Source organism: Pseudopipra pipra, chromosome 7 (assembly GCF_036250125.1).
Source record: "Pseudopipra pipra isolate bDixPip1 chromosome 7, bDixPip1.hap1, whole genome shotgun sequence".
Classification (NCBI taxonomy): Eukaryota; Metazoa; Chordata; class Aves; order Passeriformes; family Pipridae; genus Pseudopipra; species Pseudopipra pipra.
This window is the reverse complement of record NC_087555.1, coordinates 24,731,656-24,754,706: the sequence shown is the minus strand read 5'-3', so window position 1 is coordinate 24,754,706 and position 23,051 is coordinate 24,731,656. Positions and strand designations below refer to the sequence as shown.

The window sequence follows — 23,051 nt, the reverse complement described above, 5'->3', positions numbered from 1 at the left end:
GATGTTGCAAGCAACACGTGCAGGCTTACTGCTGCCAGGAGGAGGACTGGAGCAGACCTTCCCCAGTGGTGGTTTGTGCTTCACCGTGTCTGCACAGAGTGGGCTGATAATGTGCTACACGGCCCATCAGTCAAATTGTTTGGAAAGAAAGCTAACAAAACAAACCCTGCTGTTTTATCTCTCTTCAGCTTGGTTGCACATTTTCATGAAATGGTGGAAACTTACTATTTTTGAGAATTGTGTTCCTCTTTGAGATGCAGTTGGCATTTGCTGACGTGTTTGTAGATATATTGAGAGGTGGAGGGGGAAGAGAACTAATAGGGAGACAGGCAGTCATGCAAACATACGCACATGCAGAAACACATAGAGGCAAGCTGTGTAATTGCACAAGTTCTGTATCCTTGGGAAACCGGTCTACAAATATGGTTTAAAAAAAAAAAAAGGCTGTTTGAAATAAAGCCTGGTGGAAGGGACATTTCAGTTCCTCTCTTTTCCTCATCTGACATCAGCTCCATGTCAATATTGCTTCTGTGGTTGCTCAGTGCCAGAGGAGTTTGTGTGCAGAGGGGCACAGGTGTGCTAAAGGGTACTGGGCAGTGGTAAGAGGTTTTTCTCTGACTTTGGACCTACGTGGATGAAGGAGGGAAAGCTGAGCTCTCCAGCCACCAGGAATAGGCAGAGAAAAGAGAGCAAAGCAGACTGCTGAAAGCTGTGCTGCCCTGAGTCAGTGTCCCTGGCACTTTGGAAGAGCATAAAGCATTTCCTGCAGGATGACTGAGTCAAAGGGAAGCACTGGGTGCCCCTTGGATCACCCCTCCGTGCCAGCTGCTCAGGGCAGGGACAGGAGCTTGCTAAGCAACCCCTGGCCAGAACATGCCGTTCCTCCCCAGTCCTGCCCTCCCTGCTGGTGGAGATGGGCTGAAAAGATCTCATGACAAAAAAAAAGGGTGTTTGCAGAGCCCTAGGGCTCTTGGCCCCAGGGGATCTCAGAGTGCTTTGTGGACAGCTTATCACAGAGGTAAAACAAGCTCTTGGAGACCAATGCAGGAATTTTCTGGCTGTGGTGTGCAATTCCTCGCTGTTACTGAGCAAGTTGGCATGAGGAAATAACCCTGGGAATGCAGGCAGGCAGAGGGTCCCGGGAACTGACCTGAGGAGTGCTTCAGCAGGCAGAGATTCTCTGAGCTGATCTGTGCCTCATGGAAGCCTGTGTTTCAGAGAGATTTGAAACACTAGCCTTCCTGCGAGTCCTCCCGAAAGCTGGATGGCACAGACACCTCTGGGCTACCCAGTAATGCTGGTTGTATGCCTTTGCTACCTAATCAATGGTTTTAAACAGCCACATGTTGCTGGTGCAGAACTGGATGAGACTTATGCAGAACAGACTTCTGGCTGAGGAAAGGGGAGCTGGAGGTAGTATGAGGGCTCCCTGTAGTTGAATCCAGAAGGGATTGTGCATGGGATTTCCCTGTTTAGGACTGTTAATGGCTATTAAACCCAATCTAGATGAAATACCTTTGGTTCCTGAACTGCTGATGGGCAGGAGGAGAGACGGAGAAGAATTTCTCTATAATTGTGTCCTTTCTTCTGGTCCTCCCCTGAGCATCGATGGTTGGCCTCTGTGAGAGATGATGTTCCAGGGTGGAGGTGATTCTTCTCTGTTTTGTGTCCCGTCTCCCACCGCCCCCTCTCTAACAGAGCCCATTACTCATGCTCCCTCTGTGGCATTCCCAGTTACACCTTTGTGCAAAGGGAAGAGTGAAACTTGAGTGGGTGTTTGGTTTCATCTGCCTCTGTAGCTGCATCCAGAGTGGCTTGATTATGCTTGTGGCCAGAGCACCTACCACTTTTTCCCTCTGCCACCAGCTGAGCAGTGATGGATGCTGTGCTATGGCTCAGTGCTTTGCAGTTTGCCAGTGGTTATTGGCAAACCCTGGGTCCTTTTTGGGCTAGAATGGGCCAGAGGGCTTTGGGGGGGACTTTGTTCTTGGCAACTCCTGCTGTGATGAAATTGCAATGCCAGTAAAAAGTTTACTTTTTACTGGTATTTAAAAAATTATTATTATTTATTTTTTATTGTTTATTAGTTTTTATTATTATATTATTATTATTTTTTATATTTTTTAAACAGTAAAGCAAACTTTTTTTGAGGTATCTGAGCTCCAGGCCAACAGCATATATACTAGAGCTGTTGCACAAGAACCTTTGCACAGGGTTCTTCTAGAAGTACTTTGCAGACTGATGAAGCAGAGGTCACCGGGGCTGTGGTCAGGGTTTGTCTGTTCCTTCCCCACCTTTCCTACATATGAAAGGTCAGGTTTAAAGGCTCAGTTTGCTCTCTGGCTGCAGAGGACAAGTGCTGGATTCCTGTCAGCCCGGGACAGGCAGCTCTGCTCCTTATAATAAAAGCAAAGCAAAACCCAGAACAGGCACTTAAATTATCCTGAAATGGTAGAACTCGTGGACGCAAGAAGCTAAAAGTGTTGGGGGGGGGAAGAGACAAAACCAAACCTAGATAACACTGACAGCCCTGCTCAGGGTGAGAAATCTCTCCATGGAGGGATGCTTCATTCCCACAGCCCCAGCTGTGCTCATTCCTGTGTATGGTGCAGTGCCAGTCCAGGACTTGGGCTCCTGGATTTGCCCATTTGCTCCTCACATGGTTTTGGGCAGCACTCTCAAGTTTTTCAGAAGGAAAGTGCTGGCCAGTGGAGGCTGTGGTTGCTGCCAGAGGGAGATGTAAGCCCTGTCCAGCCCAGGACACAGTTGGAACCCTCAGTTAGTGGGGCTTCAGTCAGAGGTGTTGAAGGCCACTTGGTGGGGCTTTTTGTGGGTTTGGGACCTTGATCAGCACTTAAACGCTATGCAAACACCCTGGGCAGATAAGCAAATGCACGTGAAACCCTTCGGGCAAGCTGTCGATAAGGAAAGCAAGTGCAGAGAGAGAGCAGTGTTGGGGAGGGCGCCTGTGGTCCTTGGCATGGTGCGTGCTCCCCGTGATACAGGCTGGCCCTCCCGTGCTAAGTGAGTGCTACTGGCTTGATCCTGTCCCACAGGCCAGATACGCTCCAGGGCCTTTCAAAGGGATAAAGATATATTTTTAACCTGAGGCAGCTGTCGGGTTTCTTTGTATGGTACTTTTTTTTTCTTGGAGCTCTGGAAGTGGCAGGTTGTTTTTCAGCCCTTCTGTTTCTCAGCTGTCTCGTCAGAGGTGTCTGGAGGTCTCAAACCTGATTCCCGAAAATTTCAGAAGTGGAAATTGGTAGCCGCTTTTGAAAATGTTGGCGAGACTGTGCAGCTTCCTACAGACATAAGCTGATGGCCATTTGAACACGCTTTTTCCTCAGCCAAGTCCTCGCCCCATTGAAGCCAATGGGAATTTTCCTTGAAAAAGGCCATAAAGAAATCATTTTCTTGGCAAGGAGAGAGGTGTTTCATGGGCTCAGCATCAGTGTTCAGGAGAACTTCAGCTATCTGCTTAGATTCCTGCCACACTTATCCCACCCTGCACAAAGCTCTCTACCTTTTGATCCAAAATAGCACAGGAGATGTTTTCCACATGCCATAGGAAAATGGAAGAACTATAAAACATAATTGTTTTGGAGTTTGGCACCACTCCCTTACAGATATATTTAGTGTGAACTGAAATGGGTCAGCAAAAAGGCATTAGCCAGGATGACAAACAGATTAGGGTTGTGTATCTTGAGGCAATTGCATACCTGCCCATCCCATGCCGGTAGGATTGGCGGGTGTCTTCATTATTTCATGGGTAGTCATAAGCAAGCATGCATGAGTTGCAGCTTTTGGGCACCATTAAAAGGCATTATCTGGCTGTAAGAGATGTTTGGTTTGCAGCCTGCTCAGTGTTCTCCTGACCTTGAATCTTGATCTCTCTGCTACCTGGCCCATTTGCTCTTTGAAATGTGGTCCATCACACCTGATTCTCAGACTCATCCTGTGCATGCAGTTTGTCCTGAAGGAAATGCTGGTGCTTTGCACATGGGGGCCAACCTCTTCTGTCTCAGCTCCCTTCCCCTGTGATTGAGCCACCCCTGGAAGCCTCAGATCAGGAGAGCTTCTCCTAAGAGCAGCACTGGATTTGGGAGAGGAAAAAGCTGTGATGGGTCTCTGGCATCAGCCCCAGGTGAACCGGTCCAGCTTGGCAGCAGGGGGAGGGCAGGGCTCACCATGGCTGACTTGGAGAGGAGAGCTTGCAGTCAATAGCAGCTAGACCTTCCTGGCCTCTGATCCAGTCTTGCTCCTATGATGGTGCCTGGGGAGCCAAGAGCAATCTCTGCCGTCCCTGGGTGTGTTCATGCACATCGGCTTGCACACTCCACTCCCATCGGTGGTTTTCTTTGGGCTGGTATTTGTTAGCATTGGAAAGTGAGAAAAATGAACAAAAATATTATCAGAAGCAGGTTTTGTGAATGAATCAGCTGACAAGAGGCTTACCAGCTCGCCTGCATTTACTAGCACAGTGCTTATTTGGGCAGATGTCTATATATTTTAGTTGGAGGCAGGAAGGAGCAAGAATCAATGGGGGAAGGCACCACTTCCAGTTTGCTGCTCTTCTGTCAGTTTGTACCATCATTTTTCTGAATGAAGCAGGGGACTTAAATGTGTCTGAGAAGCTGCCCTGCTGCTGTGCTTATTGTGCTGTTGCTGACAACTTGGTGAGACACCAAGAGGAGCACAAAAGATGTCAGAAGGCTAAAACTCGCTTAAGCAGCTCATTGAGGATCAGGGCCTGGCCAGCCTTGCCCATCTCTTCATGGTGCTTTTTTTATTTGATCCTCTCTAAAGGCGGCCTCACGGCCTTCTCTCTTCTCACTATGTGTTTCTAATTAGCAGGGAGACTGGTGTATAAACAGAAGATTCCTGCTCAAAATATTGCCTGTCTGTCTCCTAGGATGATGGCCAGATGGCAATCATCAGGCAGCAGCCTAGACTTTGAGCTCGCCCATCTGGCTATCAAACCTGGTCTCGGTTCTCATCTGGAACCAATACTGAGGAAAGTAATGGGCTTTGCCAGATTGGTTTTGCCCCATGTTTGCTTTTCAGTTGCTACCTAAGCAGCTAAAAACCTGCAGACCAAATATATTTAGTATTTCTGGAAGTGGGATGATCCTAGTATTGGGATATCTGAGGCCAAAATGGTGAAGAAGTTGAAGAAGATATTGGACAAATCCATTGAGGGATGGGTCAGTTGGTGGCTTTTAAATCCTGTGCGTCAGATGCAGTCTCCAACCATGAAAGTGCTTTTACTGCTGGTCTGCAGCACAAATTGGGAATGGTCCTTCTGTTGTGTCCCCTAGCAGCTGCTGATGGTCTCTCATGAATGGCATGCTAGGCTGGAGGGGCTCTTCGATCCAGCTCACTTGGGCCATCTTGCCATCAAGCAGCTGAGTAAGTTCAGACAAAACTCTTCTTGCAGTTTCTCCTTTATGAGCTTGGGGTTGTAATATCTGAAAAGAGCTTAAAAAGCTGTGGCAGAAATAAAACACTTGCTATTATGATTTTTCACTCTCTGTCATGACAGTACAGCTATGCCCTGACAAAACATCCTGATGCAGATTCTGAAAAAAGGAAATGTTAACATCTGTAAATGCTCTGCATGCTTGGTCTTCTGAAAAGCAGAAATCCAGAAATTAAGCATTATTATGTATGCTAAAGCATTGCTTGCCCTGCATCATGCACAGTTTGATGTGATTTCTTTACCTCTATGTGTCTGAGTTCCATAATGCTGGAAAGCTGAAATTGGGGGTGCTGGAAAGAATGCTGATGTTGGGAGGTTGGGTGCTACAGTTCTTGCTTGGAAGATGCTAAAAGACACTTGATGTTTATCATCACCACCAGAACGACCTGGTCTGTCCCCTCGTGTGGTTACCTACGGAGCTGCTGAAGAAGTCTTATATAGAGAGATATGTACAGAGACATATATAGCCTGGGTTAGTGCAGTGACAGGTGATGTACAATGTGTGGGTTGAACGATAACTTGGGTTCAAAAGGACCTCTCGAGGTCTTGGTCCAAGGCCCAGCCTAACATAGGACCAGCTTCAATATCAGATTCAGTTACAGTGTTCGATGTGCTTGCTTAGCCAGATCAAAGCAGGCAACAAGGAGGGATCAGCTGTCACCTTCTGGGCTTTTGGAGCAAGCAGGAGCAATTGAGATCTGTCCTCATTGCCACTGCAAAGTCTAAAGGGACTGTTGTCTGCAGCATTGTGACCATTGTGTCCTGCTTTGCCAAGGTTTGCTCTCAGAAATTCCCAGTGAATTGGGAAAATAAGTAAAGTAGAGAGCAGAGGAGATGGAAAAAGTCCAGTGTTTATCCCCAGATTTCTGCTAACCAATTTTGAAATGGCTGAACTAGCTGGGGATCTTGTGGCTTGCAACAGTGGCAAAGATGGGACTGTTCCACTGTCAGCAGAAATGACCAAATGCAGAAGTAGGTAGAAGCTAAATGAGTAACACTAACTGTATGACACACAGTGGGAAAAATGGTATGGCAAGGACAATCACTGAAATGGCAGGATCTCCAAGGGAAATTAAGGTGGCCATAGAACAGAAGGAAGGTATTTTTGAAAGCAGCGTTGAGAATTTATTTTAGCACTTGAATATTGGGTAAGTATTCCTGGAGATACTCTGGGGGATGATAGATGGACTCAAGGTAATGTTAATAATCACTGTGGTTTTAAGTTTTGGAGCTGAAGTACACTTGGCATCCCTAACCCAACTGGACTTGTGATGGGAAAATTACATTCTCGGGAAGTAATTTAGAAGGTCAAAGAAAAACCAGAAAGAACTTCTACAGCAGCGATTTCCTCTGCTTTCTAAACTGTCTTTTAGAGTGGCAATAACTCCAGAATGAAAGGATCTATTCTCACCTTCCAGATGAAAGGGCTAATGCAATTTAAAAGGTTTGCATGCAAAGGTTTTATGGCTTGGTAACCAGCCACATTTGAAAATGATCCAGGGTGGGATGAACACGTGAGAGAGCACCAGACTGATCTGGACCCTTTCCTTGCCTGCCCTTCTCCTGCAGATAATGGTGATGACCGGTCCGAGAGCATTCTTGCCGAGAACCACGTGGATGGCACTGTGGGGATACTGAGCGGAGCTGGTGGGAGGAAGCCCATGAAGACAGGCATGAAGGAGCTGGCAGTTATGAGGGAGAAGGTGAATGAGCAGCAGCGGCAGATGGGCAAAGTCAGCAAGGCCCATCACAACCATGAAGACTCCAAAAAGTCACGGCTGTCGACGGGCAGGGTGAGAGGGCAGGGGCTGTGGGGGCTGAGGGGTGCAGCTGTGGGCTCACTAGGAAATGCTGAATGCAAAGCCTTAGTGACATCTGCAGTAAACTGTCTTAAAAAGATTAAAAAAAAAATTGAAAGAAAAAAGCGGGGCAAGGAAAATAAGGAAAAGCAAACATTGGTTTTGGCCTGAAGCTGGGGCTGAACACACCATCTGATGAACTTTGATGTGCTGGTGAGGAGGCATTATTTTCATTGCAGCTTTACCTCCTGATGGCAGAGCTGGGAAAGGGGGGCTCCTGCTGGCTCGATACCTATCTCTGCAGGGGTGCGGCATGCCCTTTGCCGGTGGACTGCCTTTCTCACACCCGTTTTCCCCTAAGCAAATGCCAGAGATGGCCCAAGGGGATTTGGGGAGTGGTGGTAAAGGGGTACTGCTTGCCTGCTGCAGAACAGCCCCAGTCCAGGTTAGGGGGGCCACAAGCCCCGAGGATGGGCTGTGCGACTGTCTCATAGCAGTGGGAGTGCTCAAAGTCCGTCCCCTTCTTGCCTTCCCTGTCTCTATGCCCTCCAGTCCTTGGCCGTGGTTTCCCTCTAGTGGGCAGTTTGGTCAAGGCAACTAAATGGGATGGAGATGGAAACCCACCCCAAAAGGTCCTTGTAAACATATAGAGTATTAATATCTGGTGAGCACAGGGACAGAAAGGGACTTTAAAAGAGAGTCCTCAATGCCTTCCAAGGAATAGGCAAAACAGAGGTTCAAAATAAGGTGTAAGCACCATCAGCTTTGAGAGCTCCCACACTGCTGCTGCTCCTTTGAGGGGAAAAAAAACCAACACCATCCACTGCAAAAACAGAGGTGTGGACTCACTTTGGCTCACATCAGGTGTAATTCAACCAGACCGCCTTGGTGGGGAGCCCTGTGTGGAAGCTGCTGTGGAGCAAGAGGGATGCCTCCAGAGGCTAGCTTTGGATACTCTCATTTCCAGGGCTTCCCCTCCACTCCCATGGGGTCTCACATGCTTTGAATTTCACTTCTGGGCCAAAACTGTGCCACAGGTGTGGGAACTCATGAAACCATCCTGGTCTGTCTGGTCTAGCCCTGCTTTGTGTCATTCATCATCACCCGTGGGACCCACGGTAGCATCTCTAAGGTTTCTCCTTCTCTGTGTATGCAGGGCTTGGGACCTGGTATTATGTAGGCTCTTGGCCATGTAAGGCACATGGGAGACACATTCATGTCCACATGTGGCCATGCAGCACTCTGATTTTGGGTGTCTGCAGGTGAAGTCTGTAGCAGGACCCAGTGGCAAACCTGTGTCATGAGGAGGTGCACACAAGCGTTCATCCCTACTGGTGTTTCCACTGTCCAAAGTGTTGACCTTGAATGGTGCCATTGCCCTAATTTTTTTTTTTTTAAAAATTTTTTTTTATTTTTTTTTTCTGCTTTCTGGTCTCTTTTCAGACCCCTTGTCAGCAGGAGCTGGATCAGGTCCTGGAACGCATATCCACTATGCGGCTGCCAGATGAGCGAGGTCCCCTGGAGCACCTCTACTCCCTTCACATCCCCAACTGTGACAAGCATGGCCTGTACAATCTCAAGCAGGTAAGTGGGGAGAGTGGCAGCTCTGGGGCTGACTGTACTCCCAGCAACAGCCCTTGGCTCTCTGTCTGTCCCCATCGTGTGCAGCCACAAAGCACAGGCACAGATCAGGGCTGGGCTGAGACTGCACACACGATATGAGGTGTGGGGTAAACAGCAAATACTGCACATGGCATGAACAGATTTAGTAGCACCTAGGTGCTGCTGCAGCCATAGGTGCTTAGGTGCATCTGCAGCCACGGGTTCACAAGTGGAGATGAGATCCACATCCACATGTGGCTCTGGGCAGCCAAGAATCTGTTTAATTCAGAGCCCCTTCTTCCCCACAAGAGCTGCTTATCTGTCCAGGTCTATTTTAATGTACTTTGAGCCACGTTTTGTCCTGACTGGGCCCTGCTGCAGGAGAAAAGCAGAGAGAGACTGAATGTTTGCCAGTCTTGCAGACAAAGCAGAAAGGACTTCTCCTTGGGTCAGGAAGTTTTATAGTGCACTTTACTGGTTTTCCTCCACAAATCAAGGCTGGTCCCACAGCTGTAGGAGGGATTCCCTCCAGGTGAGGTGGGGCTTGGGGTGCAGTGTGCTTCTGAAGGTATTTATGGGATCCAGAAGGACTCACAGAACTTGTGTGTCTGAATTCTGACTTCTTGGCTTTGTCTGTGCAAAACTACCAGGTGCTGGAAAGCAGATGGCAACAAAAGCATTCCCAGTTGCTCACACCCCCTATGGGCCAGTACTCAGGTGGAGGATGCACTCTCCTGCTGGGGAGGCTTTTTCTTCCTCTCTTTTTGTACTTTTTTATTCCCATGAACAAGGCTGCATTTTGACCTCAGTCCAGCTGCAGAAAATGGCTTAAATTCAGCTTTACAGAGTGCCCACAGAGGTTGGCCTGCTTGGAGTAACCTCTGCATCTCCCACTACACCCTGTCCAGAAATGTATATGCTGGGGATGGAGGGGTGAGTGTCAGATTCAAAGTGCCTGCAGCCCTGCAGGGCAGGAGGTGGATGATAACAATTAGGGCAAGAAACCTTTGTCTAACAGGACTGGGAGGACACAGTCCAGGTCCAGATGCACCATGGTCCCTACCTCCATTCTGGAACAGAGTGAATCCCTGTTTGGAAGTATGTTTAGGTCTGGCTGAGGGGGCCTTGATCTGATGTTTCAGTTTGTTTAGCCTAATCTACAGGTGAGAAGAAGCTCATACAACTCCTCTGTCAGTCTATCCCATCCCTCTTTCCCCTCGGACTCTTGACTCTCTGGGTGCTTTTATCCACAATTGGCAGAAGGTGATGCATTTCAGGGACAGTTGTCCTTGTGGTTCATTAAAATTGGCTTCTTGGTCCTTGGATCAGCCACTGGGGAAAGAGGTTCAGCCCTCAGCCTGGACTGATGGAGTAACACTGCTGGTGCAGTACAGACCCTGGGCTGTTTGAGTATGGCATCTGTGGATCTTGCCTAAGTCCAGACTAGTGCCAGATCACTGGAGAAACCCCATCTCGGCCTGTGTTTGGGCTTTGGGCTGGTGGACCTGGGAAGGGGGTTGTTTTGTCCCTGTCTTTACTCTGATGCCTGCCCTGTCCCTCTTCATGCAGTGCAAGATGTCTGTGAACGGGCAGCGCGGCGAGTGCTGGTGTGTGGACCCAATCCACGGGAAGGTGATCCAGGGTGCACCCACCATCCGCGGGGACCCCGAGTGCCACCTCTTCTACTCAGCGCATGAGCAGGAGGACCGGGGAGCACATGCCCTGCGGAGCCAGTAGACAGACATGATCCTGCTGGCTGGAGGTGGCTCACTGTGGCCCCAGTGCTGGATTTTACATGGTTTTCAGCGTGTCTCTTTAGGCTCTGGAAGAGACTGGGGTTGGGTCCTGCGTGCTGCCCTCCTTCCTCAGCTGCCTGATTCCTGGGGAAGGGAGGGATTACGGGAGGGGAAAGGCGGTGGGGGGTTTGCAAGGAGAAGGGACTGCTTTCTTAGTCTTTCACCCAACATAAACCAGAGAACCGGTCTTTTTTGCTCCTCGCCCTGCAGCCCTGCCGTCCCTGCTGCTTCGTGGCATCTTCCTCTACCCTCCAGCACAGAGTGCCATGTGCTCCCTGACCCCTCCCAGGGGGCAAAACCCTTTGCCATGGGTGGGAGTGAGTGAAAAAAACAAAAGAAAAAGCCCAGCCTTTGCTCCTCTTTTTCTCCCTTCCCCAATACCAAAGACTGTAAATACTGTCGTCTGCCTCTTGTGTCCTGCTGTCCCCCTGTCCCCCAGCCCAGCCATCTGTCCTGGCATGGGATGTGGGGTGGGAACATACCACCGCAGTTGGGACGTGTTCCCTAAGGAAGCCTTGGTGAGGGAAAGGGCTAAAGATGAGACAGCTGCTCACCTCACCCCCTAAAAACACTCCTGGGTGCTTCCTTTCCTGGTGCTGGGGAACAGCCAACTCCATAGGGACTGGCTTCAGCCACTGGTCCAAGAGCATGGGGCCTTTAGGTGACGACAAAGCTAAATGCTTGTTTTTCAAGGGGATTTGAAGGGCTTTTGCTGAGTATTTCTTAAGATCAGCTTATACTGAGGGAGCTAAAATGAACTTGCTGAGGCTGGGTGGAAGGATGCCTGTGTAGATTTAGGATAACAAGCCAGGGAATGTCTCTCTCTTTCTCTCATTCATTTTTTCTTTGTTTCTAGATAGGAAAAAAACAAAACACATCTAAAACCTGCGCTCCCAAGCAGCTGCCCTTGTCCCTCCATTTTTGCTTGGGACTGGAGTGAGCATCTGCTATTCAGCATATAACTTTTTCTTTTTGTAAGTAAATTACAGTATGTATCTTGCTTCATAAAGGCCCTGACATACACACACACTCCTCTGCCCACATACACATTTGTATTGATGAAATCCAAGTGATTCCAGGTGCTCTGAGAGGTTTTGCGCTGGACATGCTGTTCTGAGGAGAGATGTGTCTCTGCTGTTAATTCACCTGTTGATTTCTTTCTGTACAGAACACACCGATGCTGAGAATAAATAACTTCCCCATTGCCTAAGCAAGGAGATTTTATTATTTTCTTCCTTCTCTTTTTTTTTCTTTTTTTTAAAATATGGATACCCTTTGTAGAGCAATTGCAAAAATCCTCTCCTAAGAGTAATAATATTGGGCTTTCTTTAAATGGTTTATTGCTTTTTGCCCTGCTTCTTGGACCCACATTTCAGATCCCAAGTGTGAAGGGCACAGGTGGGCTCTGTAACTTAAAGCCTTTGTGACTTTTTAGAGGTTTGGACATGGCAGTGGAGGAGACAGGGGAAGGACCCCCTTTGGAAAGTCATGGGGGGCATATGTGGATGTCTACGACTGGGAGCATGAGAGAAGAAGAAAACACCTCCATGCGAAACCAAGTAACTGTAAAACTGATGCTACCTGTTTTCTGTTAACATCTGAGGGTGTTCTGCTTTTTCATATAAACCTTGCACATGCTGGCTCTCATCTGAAGTTTATACTTTTTGTTTTGTTTAGGAATAGGGAAGTTTTCTTATGTGTTTGTCTTTTTCTCTTTTGAAAAAGTTGAGCTGCAGAAAGTTGGAATAAATTAAATGGGATGCCAGAAAACTGTCATCTTCCCTCTCCCCACTGTTCACAGGACATTTCCTTGCCTGATGCATCACACACAAACTTGGCCCTGTTCATCCTTTGTCCAGGTGGTGTTGCAAACCCCAGGCCTGACAGGCAGCAATGGGAGTTTAGCTTTTCATCGTTACTGTCCCAAGTTGTATGAGCAGGGAGGAACTGGTGTCACTCATCCTTTGGCCAGCTGTATTCCTGCTACACACGTGGGACCTTGTGAATCTACAAAATGCAACTAGGCCCTTGAATCAGTATCTGGCCAGTATTTGTGTGGAGACTCTCTCCCTGCCTGACAGCAGCTAGATTTGGTGGAAAGAGGTGGTTGTGTTCCACTTTGCTGGGTGGAGAGGATGGCAGTGTGAATGTCCTGTCCAACATGATGTTCATGGAGCTTCCTGAGCTGCTGGGTGGCTATGTGAGAGTGGTGATTTCCTGCTCCTTGAGCAGGGAAGCAGCTTTCCAAGGCAAGCTCCCTCCTACCCAGTGCAGGGACCTTGGCAGATGCTTGGGCAAAGGCTGTAAGGACAACTCCCTTGTTGTCTCTCTGCTCTCTCCAGCTTCCCAGCCTTGATACTTCAGGGGCTTCTTGAGCTGATAGTTGCATCCACTCATGCTGTTTCTGAGCTGGAAGATGGGCCTGTCCTCCGTGAATCATCCAGGTTCCTTTAGGTGTCTTGCTACAGTTTTGGCCTCCACTACACCCCATGCAAAGAGTTCCTCAGCTAAGCAGGATGATTCAGGGAGAAACTGCATGTGGTTTCCATGGAGGACACTCCCAAGGACTCTCCCCTTTGCTAGCACAAGGAGAGCAAAATCTGAGCTGGCCAGAAAGCTGACTATAGTGTTTCCAAGTGAAGCCTTTTCCCAGAACAGGCTGTTGGGAAGGTGCAGGGAGGTTTGAGCTGTGTGTGGGACCAGAGTTTGGTTGAGCTGCTTCACCCATGGGGCTGTAGAGACAGGTCCCTTGAAGGTTCTGCACCTTCTCCCAGGGTGAGAAGTGCTGCCAAAGGGAGTGTGACAGCACAGCTTGGTGCTTGGGCCACCACAGGGAGGCAAAGAATAACTAATAATAATAATAAAACTCCACACTACATTCAATTAAAATTGCAGCATTGAAGGAGAGGCCCCATGTGGCCCTGACATCTAGCATCCAGGTGGCTGTGGTTTCCCTTTGGCCTCCACAAAGGGAGGCAAAACTACTGGGCTGTTTCCCCTTCTGTTTATTTTCCATCCCCTGCCAGGAGGTTGAGTGGGACTGACACATGCTGAGAGGCTGGGCAATTGTGGGGAGCACAAGGAAAATGCCTGGGGGCAGTAGGTTGCAGGGGAGGGGAAGAGGACAGGCAGGATGTGGGGTAGCTGAAGGTGGATCAGGTGATGCTGGGAGTGGGGGGGATGCCAAGTGCACTGTAGGGCACAAGGGACCTCCTGGCCAGGTGCTTCCCAGAGAGGTCTGAAGGTGACAGAGGTGCCTGAGCCCAGCCATGCCAAGGGCCACCCTCCAGTTCAGGGGCTGGAGGTGAACAAACGGAAGCCCGCAATCCAGCAAAGGGTGCTTGCAACTGGCCAGGGACCTTACAGAGGGGCAGAGGGAGACAACAGTAAGGCAAAAGGAGCAAAAAGCTTCTGGTTAGGCTTCCCTAGGGTTGTGATATGACCTTAATGTCTGGATATGTCTGTGCATGGGTTAGATGGTTGTCGTTGCTTTGGGGTTTCATCTGGGCCGGATTTGTGCCATCTGCCTGATGGGGCACGAGGTCAGGCATTAGGACTGTGCCAGCTGCAAGCAGGACTCTAGCTGAAACCCCAGCAGCTGTGGTGTACGCACACAGAGGTATTTACACTGGCAAGTGAATATTTTCTTAAGAGTGGGTTGGGTTGGAAGGGACCTTAAAGATCATACAGTTCCAACCCCCACCCCGCTAGACCAGGGTGCGCGAATGGCACGGGCAGCGGCGGCACCTCGTGGCAGCTGCGGCGCCGCGTGGCTCCTGCCCCGTGAGGTGCAGGCTCAGCCTTGTGGGGTGTCCATCAGGGATGGGGGGGCTGTGTCAGCACCAGGTGGTGCAGATAGGATGGGGGATGCATGTTAGTGCAGCCCTGACAACCCACGGTCTCCCCAGTGCAGGGGCAAAGGGGATAGTTTTGCCTCCCACCCTGCTCTGGGCACGAGAGGATGATGCTGGGCAGTTGAATGGAAGGGAAGAGGGGCACAGAAGGAGGGGGAGATGAGGGGGTGAGTGGGCTGTGTGGGCAGTGGGGGAGGGTCAGATCTGACACTGGGGAGGGCACAGGGCAGTAGGAAGAGCCACCAAGGGCTACCACAAGGTGATGACTATAGCCTGGCTGGGCTGCCCCAGGGATGCTCCTGCACACTGGGATAAATCTTCCAGCGGCCCAGTGAGGTCTGAGGCTCAAACATCGCATCTGATCCGAAGCTGTGGGGCTCAGTTTGCGATAGCATTTAGGAGCTTAACATCACTGGTTGCCAGGTACTTTCTCCTGGTAAGCTTGCTGAATGTGCACGCTGTGCCCCACCGCCACATTCATGCAAAGAAAATTCTGAAAAAAATAGGGTAGCTCTGCTTTTATGATACTCTAAACTCAAACCTGCAATTTTACTGCTCATCTAGCTTTTGATACTGGTATCAAAAGCTCTTCTAAACCATTGTGTCCATTTTGCCCCATGCCTTGTACCTCCCCAGGCACCCCCATGGAGCTGGATGAGCCCTTCAGAGGGCCCAACACCACCAGCTGTGGAATGCTCGGGGCTGGAGCAGCTCACTGGCAGGCCCCAGCACACAGATGCTCCACAAGGGTCAGGCAGAAGCTAACTGAATGCATAACTTTATTAAATAAATGCTTTGTCATGAGAAAAGACAAAGATCAAAGAGTAACATAAATTATAAGTTGAATAAATAGTATACAGCAATCTTCACTTTTTAATAAAATGTGAGATTTTTTTTTTAAGTACAAAATGCTAAACAGAGCATTAAGCTCTTCTTCCATTGTCAGTTTTTCACAAACTGCTTTTTTTTTTCCCACCAGTAAGATTATGAGTATTTCTTGTTTACTGGAAAAAAAACCAAAACAACAAAAACAAAACAAAAACGAAACAACAGAGCTACCGTATGTATGTAAAGCTATAAAAAGCTACCGTAAAATGTGTAGTGAGTATTGCTTAAAGATAAAAACCAGGCAGGAAACTCGGAATCTGGTGTGTTTTTAACAAGTGTGTTACAACGGTGGGTAACGTGAGCGGTGACGTCTGTCCCGGTGGCAGTGGCAGGGGGCTGGTGGGGCTGGGGAGGGGGGCACAGTAGGCAGGGCTCCTAGCCAGGGCCAGGACAGGGGTCTGGAAGCGAGGTGAACTGTTGGTCGTTAAATATACAATGCTCCATTGGGGGGGGGGGGGGGGGGGATCAACAACAACAAAAAACCCAAACCAACAGCAAAAAAGTTTTCATGGGGAAGTCGGAGAAAAAGGGAAGGGGGGAGAGAGCGGAGAAATAGTGCAAAATGCTCTTGTACTAGTGGTTTTCGAAGTCCACTGCAGTACAGACAAGGGGTAGCCCAGCTGCTGAGCGCCGCTTCATGGGCAGACGTGGTGGAAGGGCTGTCCTGACCCCTGTGCCATCCTTGTCCTCTCCTTCTCAGCTTGCATCCTAGATACTGGCGTGGGCTTGGCTCAGATACTGTAGCTGGAGACCCCTGAGCCTCACACCTCCCCCTGATGCACGAATTGCCAACATCTCCCCATGTGCCTCAACTCCCCACACTCCCCAGCCCCCAAATCTACCCCTTTTGGTTTTCTCACCCTCAATGCCAAAGGGTGCTGCTGGGTGCTGAGAATGGGAGCACCTCGTCACTGCCAACCCAGGGGGTGACCAACCCCTTCTGAAGTCACTTGTATCCCCAGCCTGACCCAGACTCCAACCCCAGTCCTAAATATTAGTGCAGCCTACAAACAGCCTCGTCCTGCTGGGGATCCTTGAGGGAGCGGGCAGCCAGGGGAGTCGCTTGGTGCCCCATCCCAGGAGCCAAGGTGATTTGGGGAGGCAGGAGTGGTGCAGCCCAGACTTCCATCCTCCTCCCTCCAGGTTGGTGTGGACAGGACAGGCAGTGCTGTCCCAGCATGGGATGCACAGGGGTGAGGGAGGCTGCGTGGGATAGATTTTGGTGCTGTGGGCTCCTGGGGCCATGTAGACTTGCTTTGTAGGGAGAGGTCGGGGAATCATCCTGTGTCCCCCTCCCAGTGTCATTGTAGTGGCCTTCTCATGACACCACCATGAGGCCCTGTGAGCTGACCCTTGCCCTGCAAAAGCATCTTCCCCAAAAGACAAGGTCCATGGGAAACGGCATCCCTCTGCCTGTTCCCATCCCACCCTGGTGGCACATCTCCTTTCTCTGCAGCCAAAGGCTTTCAAGTTTTGGGAAATTAAACAACAAAACAAACAAAAAAGCAAGAAAGAGGAAGAGAGAAGAAAAGAAGGGTCCTGCGAAGGTGGTACTGGCCTGTAACAGTCAGGAAGTTTTGCGCGGGGATCAGCAAGCAAACAGGGGCCCTTGTGGTTGGCACAAGCTCCTCCTCCTCCTCCTCCTCCTGTCTTCACCCCACTTTCACCCCACCATTAACCCACCATCCTCGTTAAATCAACCTTACTCCATCAGCCCTGCAGAGCCCAGAGAGGTCCCTCCCTGCCTCGGCCACAACACTCGCCATTCTCCCCTCCAGCAACACGGCGGTTACCCCGCTCCAGCAGGCTTTTCTGGGGGGCAGATCTGCATTTGGTGACACACTTTGTTCTTTTAAGCAAGGGAAAGACCTTTGTCCCCAGGTCCAAACATGCTCCGTTGGGTCTCTGTGGAAGTCCATCGGCAAAATTCTCCCCCATTGTAACTTTGAGGGAAATAACCACAGGTGTCCAGTTCTGCCCTTGATTGGGGCAAGTGTCCTGGTGGGGGGCTCCGGGGCTGCTTAGGGGAATGATGACATGTCATGGGAGGCTATGAGGGCTCCCAACCTGTGGTGGTAAGAAGCCTTCACCAGAACCCCTTGGCACTGAATCCCCCTTGTCCATCCCCACTGGTGGGAACCCGGTGGTGCTGTGGACCTCCTTTTTTCTCTGCCCAGGTTCAGGAACCTCAAAGGGGCTTTGGGGGTGCAGGAACCTTCCCCCTGAGATCAGTTGTGTCCTTTGGCCAGCTCCAGCTGTGGCAGTGGGATGTGGTTCCTGGTGGGTGTGTGTTTGCCCACTGGGACCACAGCACCCAGACCCCACCTTTCCTTCCTTCCTTCCCTTCGCTGCAGAATCTCCTCCCAGCACCAGCATCGTGGAGACCCTTGTCATGGAGAAGCAAGAGGCAACAGTTCCAAAACTGAACGTAAAAGTTAAAAACACCAAATAAGTCGGGAAGGCAGATGAGGGCTGTCCCACCATGCCTGAGGCAGTGGGTCTCCGTGGTGTGGTGGCTGCTGTCACTCAACAAGGAGCTGGGTCCCAGATTAAAGACAAGGGCCCATCATAGGATCTTACTGCAGGGTGGTGGGAATCAACCATGGCAACATGAGCAGTATCCTCAAAGTGAAAGGATGTAGACTGGCATTTTCCTACCCATAGGGAAAGGTATAAACCAGCCTTAACAAAATACCATGATCAAATAAAATGGAGGTTTGGTTGTTTTTTTCCCCTGGAGCAAACCACATTTTTGGCTGTGGGAAAAAAAAAAAGTCTCCATAGTCATCTTTGTGGTGGCAAAGCGTGGTGAAGAGTTTTAGCCCAGATCTCCCTGTCCCCATGTAGGGATACTTCAGTCTGGACAGCGACAGAGTAACAGCAGGGTCGGCTGGGATGCAGCCCTCAATGTTGATGGGGCCCTGATCCCACAGGCACTGATAGTCCTCCGTAACTCTGCTCCTGTGCTTAGTCCAGCAGGTTATTATTAGTTTTTGGGAGGGGCAGCATTTCTCCCCCTGATTACATATTACATTGAAACCTCCAGATTGCAGGTTTCAAGGTGAAGTTTTGCAAGGAGGAAAAGCCATGTCAATGCACACACACACTCATACACATGCACGCAGGTGACAAACGCTTCCACACCTAGATGGACAACGGTCAGAGTCCTGCTTGTCCAAAATGATTTCTGACCTTCCATTCGAGAAGAACAGAATATATTTCCTTTTTGGATGATTTTTTTTGAAGTCCACAAATACTTTTTGGGGGTATTTGTGCCGTTGCAGGACCTGTGTTTCCCTCCCCAGCTCATCTCCAGACACGAAGCCAGCAATCTCATGCCTCCTCCTGATGTGTTGAAATCTGCCTGGATTGGGGGGCAGTCATTTGAGATGGAAATCAAATCGACTTGAGTGAAGCCCAACAGTGTGGGGAGGACACTCCGGAGGACTGCAAGAGGAGTGCTGGTGGCCACAAGGTTTTCTCTCAAGACCCTTTAGAAATCAACTAGCTAAGATGAAAAAAAATAAAAATTAAAAATGAACCTGCCCAAAACCCATACTGGAAATTCACCAACTCGGAGAGCTTCCTACATCAGGGTGACCTCTGCTTGTGGCAGAGGGGCACAGGCGGCATTAGGGAGAGGTGAGGAACGGCAGAGAGGCTGCGGCTGGTTTGTCTCTGGCTCTATCCTTTCCTTATTGAGTCCTTGTCAAGAGGCTGCAATAGATTCCGAGTCCTCAGTTTCTTCAGGGTTTTCTCTTTTTTCTTTTCTTTTCTTTTCTTTTCTTTTCTTTTCTTTTCTTTTCTTTTCTTTTCTTTTCTTTTCTTTTCTTTTCTTTTCTTTTCTTTTCTTTTCTTTTCTTTTCTTTTCTTTTCTTTTCTTTTCTTTTCTTTTCTTTTCTTTTCTTTTCTTTTCTCTTTTCTTTTCGTTTTTCGTTTTTCGTTTTCTGTTTTCTTTTCACTTTCTTGTCTCTCTTTTTGTTTTTCCTTTCTTCTCTTCTTTCTTTCTGTCCCTTTCTCTTTTTTTCATTTTCCTTTCTTTCTCTTTTTTCGTTTCCTTTCTTTTTTCTTCTTACATGAGATGAAAGGAATCGGAGTCCTGGGGAGTGGGGAGGTGCGGAGGGGAGGATGGAAGGGAGCCTGGGTAGGTAGTGACGGGGTGGAGGGAGGGGATGCGACTTCACTCCACATTGCTGCTGTCGAAGGCGTGGCACTGAAGGTCTCCGCTCAGGTAGTCAGTCCCCGGCAGCTTCATGCCGTATTTGTCCACACACCAACACAACCCACGCTTCCGGCCTCGGGAGGGCTTGCACTGGGGAGACACCCAAGGGCAGAGATCAGGAGCTGGCTCCCTCACACTGGGGATCAGGATCAACCCTGGCCTTGCCCCTTTAACCCCAGCGATGAAATTCCCAGGGCAGGACCTAGTCCCTGCTCTCTGCTTTCAGCACATCCCCATCTCTGCTGCCATCCCAGCCCAGGGTTCTCTGACTTTTCCTCCTCCCTCACTAGCTCCTTCAGGATGCTTACTTCAGGCCAGATGGCACTTGGAGCCATCAGCAAGGCCACCCACTACCAAACGTGCCTGGTGATGCTCACAGCAACATCCCCACCAACCCAGCAGAGGAAAAACCTCCATCCTTCCCATCCAAGGGAGAGGCAGAGAAAAGCCTTGCTGGGTGGGGAGCATCCCTCCTTCGTGGGGCTCTTACCTGCTTCCTCTTGTAGAAGCCCTTGCGGTCGCAGTTGGGGAGGTGGACAGCGCGGGGGACCATCCGCTGGCTGCTCTTTAGCTCCTGCAGAGATGCCTCCATGTGCCTGCGGCAGGGGCCCTGCAAGCAGGAGAAGATGGAGTGTGAGAAGGGGAGCACCCTCACAGCAAGCCTCCAGCTGCAAAAGCCCCCAGGTCCCCTCTCCTCTGCCACTGGCACCCACTCTCCAAGGGTAAAAGCCATCCTGCAGTCACCTGCCCATGGGAACCCCATGGAGGGAAGGTGAAGGCACCCACCAGCTCAAACTCTTGCCGGAGCTCAGGGATGACGACACGTGGGTGTGCCGTGTTCTCGGCCATGCCCACAAACTTGGCCAGTGTCAGCTTCTTCCGGCGGTCCTTCTTCAAGGCTTCAGCCTTGAGCTCAGAGAGGCGCCCGTGCTTGGGCCGGTAGGCCTTGGGCGGGTAAGTCTCCTCTGTCATCTCTGATGTGGTCGGCTCCTCATGCTCTCGGGACTCTCGTTCTGGAAGAGACAGGTACCAAACTGTCAGGTCTCCATGGGCTGACTGGGGCTTGCTTTTGCACAGAGAGCCTTCTGCCCAACCGCAGAGGACATCTTTGCACCAGGCAGACAGGATGAGGACAAATAACCAAAGAAATCCCTTTCCCTTTTCCTGTCTACAGCTCTGGCTTTATCTCACTGTGTGGGACTTTGTGATGCTTTTGTATGACCTCTGAACTCAGGACAGGAAGGTGTCTAAGGACATGGAGGAGTTGGAGGTCTAGGATGGGCTTCGATATACAAGGGCCGTTACCATTTGTGTGTGTCAGTGGAAAAAGACTGGTGTGAGGGTCATCCCACACCCAGAAAGGGCCAGATGACACACAAATGAGGCAGAGAAGTCCCTCTTTATCTGTGGTGGGAGGATTAAGTGACAAATTCACACTCCACCCAGCCTTTCAGATGCAAGAGCAAAAGCCAGGAATGCTCGAAGATGAGACAACTCCAAAGTCAAGGTCAACAACACAGCAAAGCCACCACGTGACAAGGCAGGTACTTCAGCAGTGATACCAAAGATTCAGCTAACAAGTGCTGGGATCTCCAGGGTCCTCAGCTCACAGCCCCACACTCATGGGAAACCAGCCTCCATCTGGTGGCATGCACCAAGCAGAGAGCAAAGCCAAGGATAATGCTCCCAAGCAATGCTGCCTGACTGTAGTTACCATTGATGGTAGTATTAGCAAAGGGGGAGCATGTTTAGGTTCTGTCCATGGCAGTTGTCTTCCTGTAGACCCCCCAGATCACCTCAGCGTAACCTCTGCCAGCAGGATGCAGTCAGGAGCCCCGTGCGGTTTATATTTAGGAGCAAGCTGGTGACAGTCTAAACTTAGATGACTTGTGACATTTAGTACAGCCACCAGAGTGAAAAAGGGCTATTTCTGTACTAAATTTGAATAGAGTTTAAAGCTCCTGAGGTTCCCTAGTCTCCTGACCCCTGGTTCCCAGCAGTCTGGTGCTGATGCCAAGTCTGCTGGGACCAGCAAGTGACCATGAGGAAACTCATTGCAGTAGAAGGAAAAGCATCAGAGTGGCTGAAATCCCTTCCTGAACAGCATCTCCTGCAACTTTGATACCAGTGAACCCAGCTCATCCCCTCCTACAGGATGGAAAAAGCCTCAGGATTAAAATAAAAGCAGTTAGACCCCCTCCCAACCAGGCAAACAGGAATCTCCTTGCAGATGGACTGCTCCCTTGAGCTTGAGCCCAGATGCAGCCCCAAGGGGGAGGAGGATGAAGAAGATGCCTCTGCCCTATTAGATTGCTCAGGGGTGGCCAGTGAGGGGGACAGAGATGCTCAGTGGCAGATGGCAGCACCAGCCTGTCACACACACCCCAGCTGGGGGGTTTGGAGGTGACCAAGGGGAGAGGTCGCTGGGTCCCCAAGTCTGCCACAGATACCAGTCTCCTATTCTTCCTTGCTAAGGCGAACTTGCACTCTCCCATCAAAAACTGGAAAGTTTTTCATGGCCACTTATTCGTTAAAGCAGTCCTTTTTTTTTCTGGTTCCACAAGAACAGTGCTGGATCAGCATCCCAGACTCAGCACCCTCCTAACTGCCCACAGCAACATAAGTGACCCCCTGCACCACCCCTGGGACTCACATGGCTCCCCAGCATGGGATCATTTTGCCATTTTCCCCCATGATGCTCATATGCTTGGTGTTTTATTCCCTGTTGCAGGACTCAACTGCTTCCACAGGTCAGAGCTCCTTTATTCTAAGAGGGTGACAGACAAGGGATAGGGAAGAGATTGAGTAAATTTGGAATGACCCCCCAGGAAATGAAACTCTACAAGGTGCAGTTGAAGTCCATCCTTTGCCTCAAAGATATTGTGGCAACTCAAGGTCCAAAAGAAGACCAAAGACATCCACAGTGACTAAGTCCTTCCACAGCAGTGAAACACACCGTGTCCCATCCCAGGAATCCCTTCTGGCACCCAGTGCCAGGGCGGGAGAAGGCAAATCCAGGGCATCTCCCTGGGCTGCCCTACGATAATAAGGGGAGGGGGGGTTTCACATTGGTGCTGGCAACCCTGAAGTAGCACAAGAGGGGCACAGCTTATTACCTCTGCAAATAAATGAGGAACAGTTACCTGGGCAATCCTAGCAAATAAAAACAAATAACAAATGAAGGGTACCACGCAGTGAGAATTCAGTCAGAAAAACAGTATGGGGTGTCCAGTCCCCAGGACTCACTCTGCAATGGGTGTGAGTCCTTTGCAGCAGTTCAGCCTGCTCATTTGGTCAGCAGCTTTAGCAGCAAACAAAATAAGGTAAAGGTGCAAACACCTTCTCTCTCCTCTCCCTGCAAGCTGTCAGCAAGCCAGAGTGAGCTGTGGAGCCCTTTCAGCAAGGGGAGAT

At 49.9% G+C, this 23,051-nt stretch overlaps 2 protein-coding genes across 3 annotated transcripts in view; one reads left to right on the top strand and one right to left on the bottom strand.

The window, feature by feature from the left end:
- IGFBP2 (insulin like growth factor binding protein 2) overlaps positions 1 to 15,871 on the top strand; it is a 61,797-nt gene extending 45,926 nt beyond the window's left edge. For both annotated transcript variants that reach the window (XM_064661261.1, XM_064661262.1), the window contains exons 2-4: positions 7,049 to 7,272; positions 8,722 to 8,862; positions 10,450 to 15,871. In XM_064661261.1, the coding sequence (XP_064517331.1) occupies positions 7,049 to 7,272; positions 8,722 to 8,862; positions 10,450 to 10,617 (533 nt within the window). In that variant the 3' untranslated portion in view covers positions 10,618 to 15,871. The remainder of the gene's footprint in view (positions 1 to 7,048; positions 7,273 to 8,721; positions 8,863 to 10,449) is intronic.
- The window catches only part of IGFBP5 (insulin like growth factor binding protein 5), a 23,932-nt gene continuing 16,173 nt past the window's right edge, over positions 15,293 to 23,051 (bottom strand). The window contains exons 2-4 of the mRNA XM_064661263.1: positions 20,427 to 20,653; positions 20,131 to 20,250; positions 15,293 to 19,730 (exon numbers count right to left, since the gene is read on the bottom strand). Coding sequence (XP_064517333.1) covers positions 19,599 to 19,730; positions 20,131 to 20,250; positions 20,427 to 20,653 — 479 coding nt within the window. The 3' untranslated portion in view covers positions 15,293 to 19,598. The remainder of the gene's footprint in view (positions 19,731 to 20,130; positions 20,251 to 20,426; positions 20,654 to 23,051) is intronic.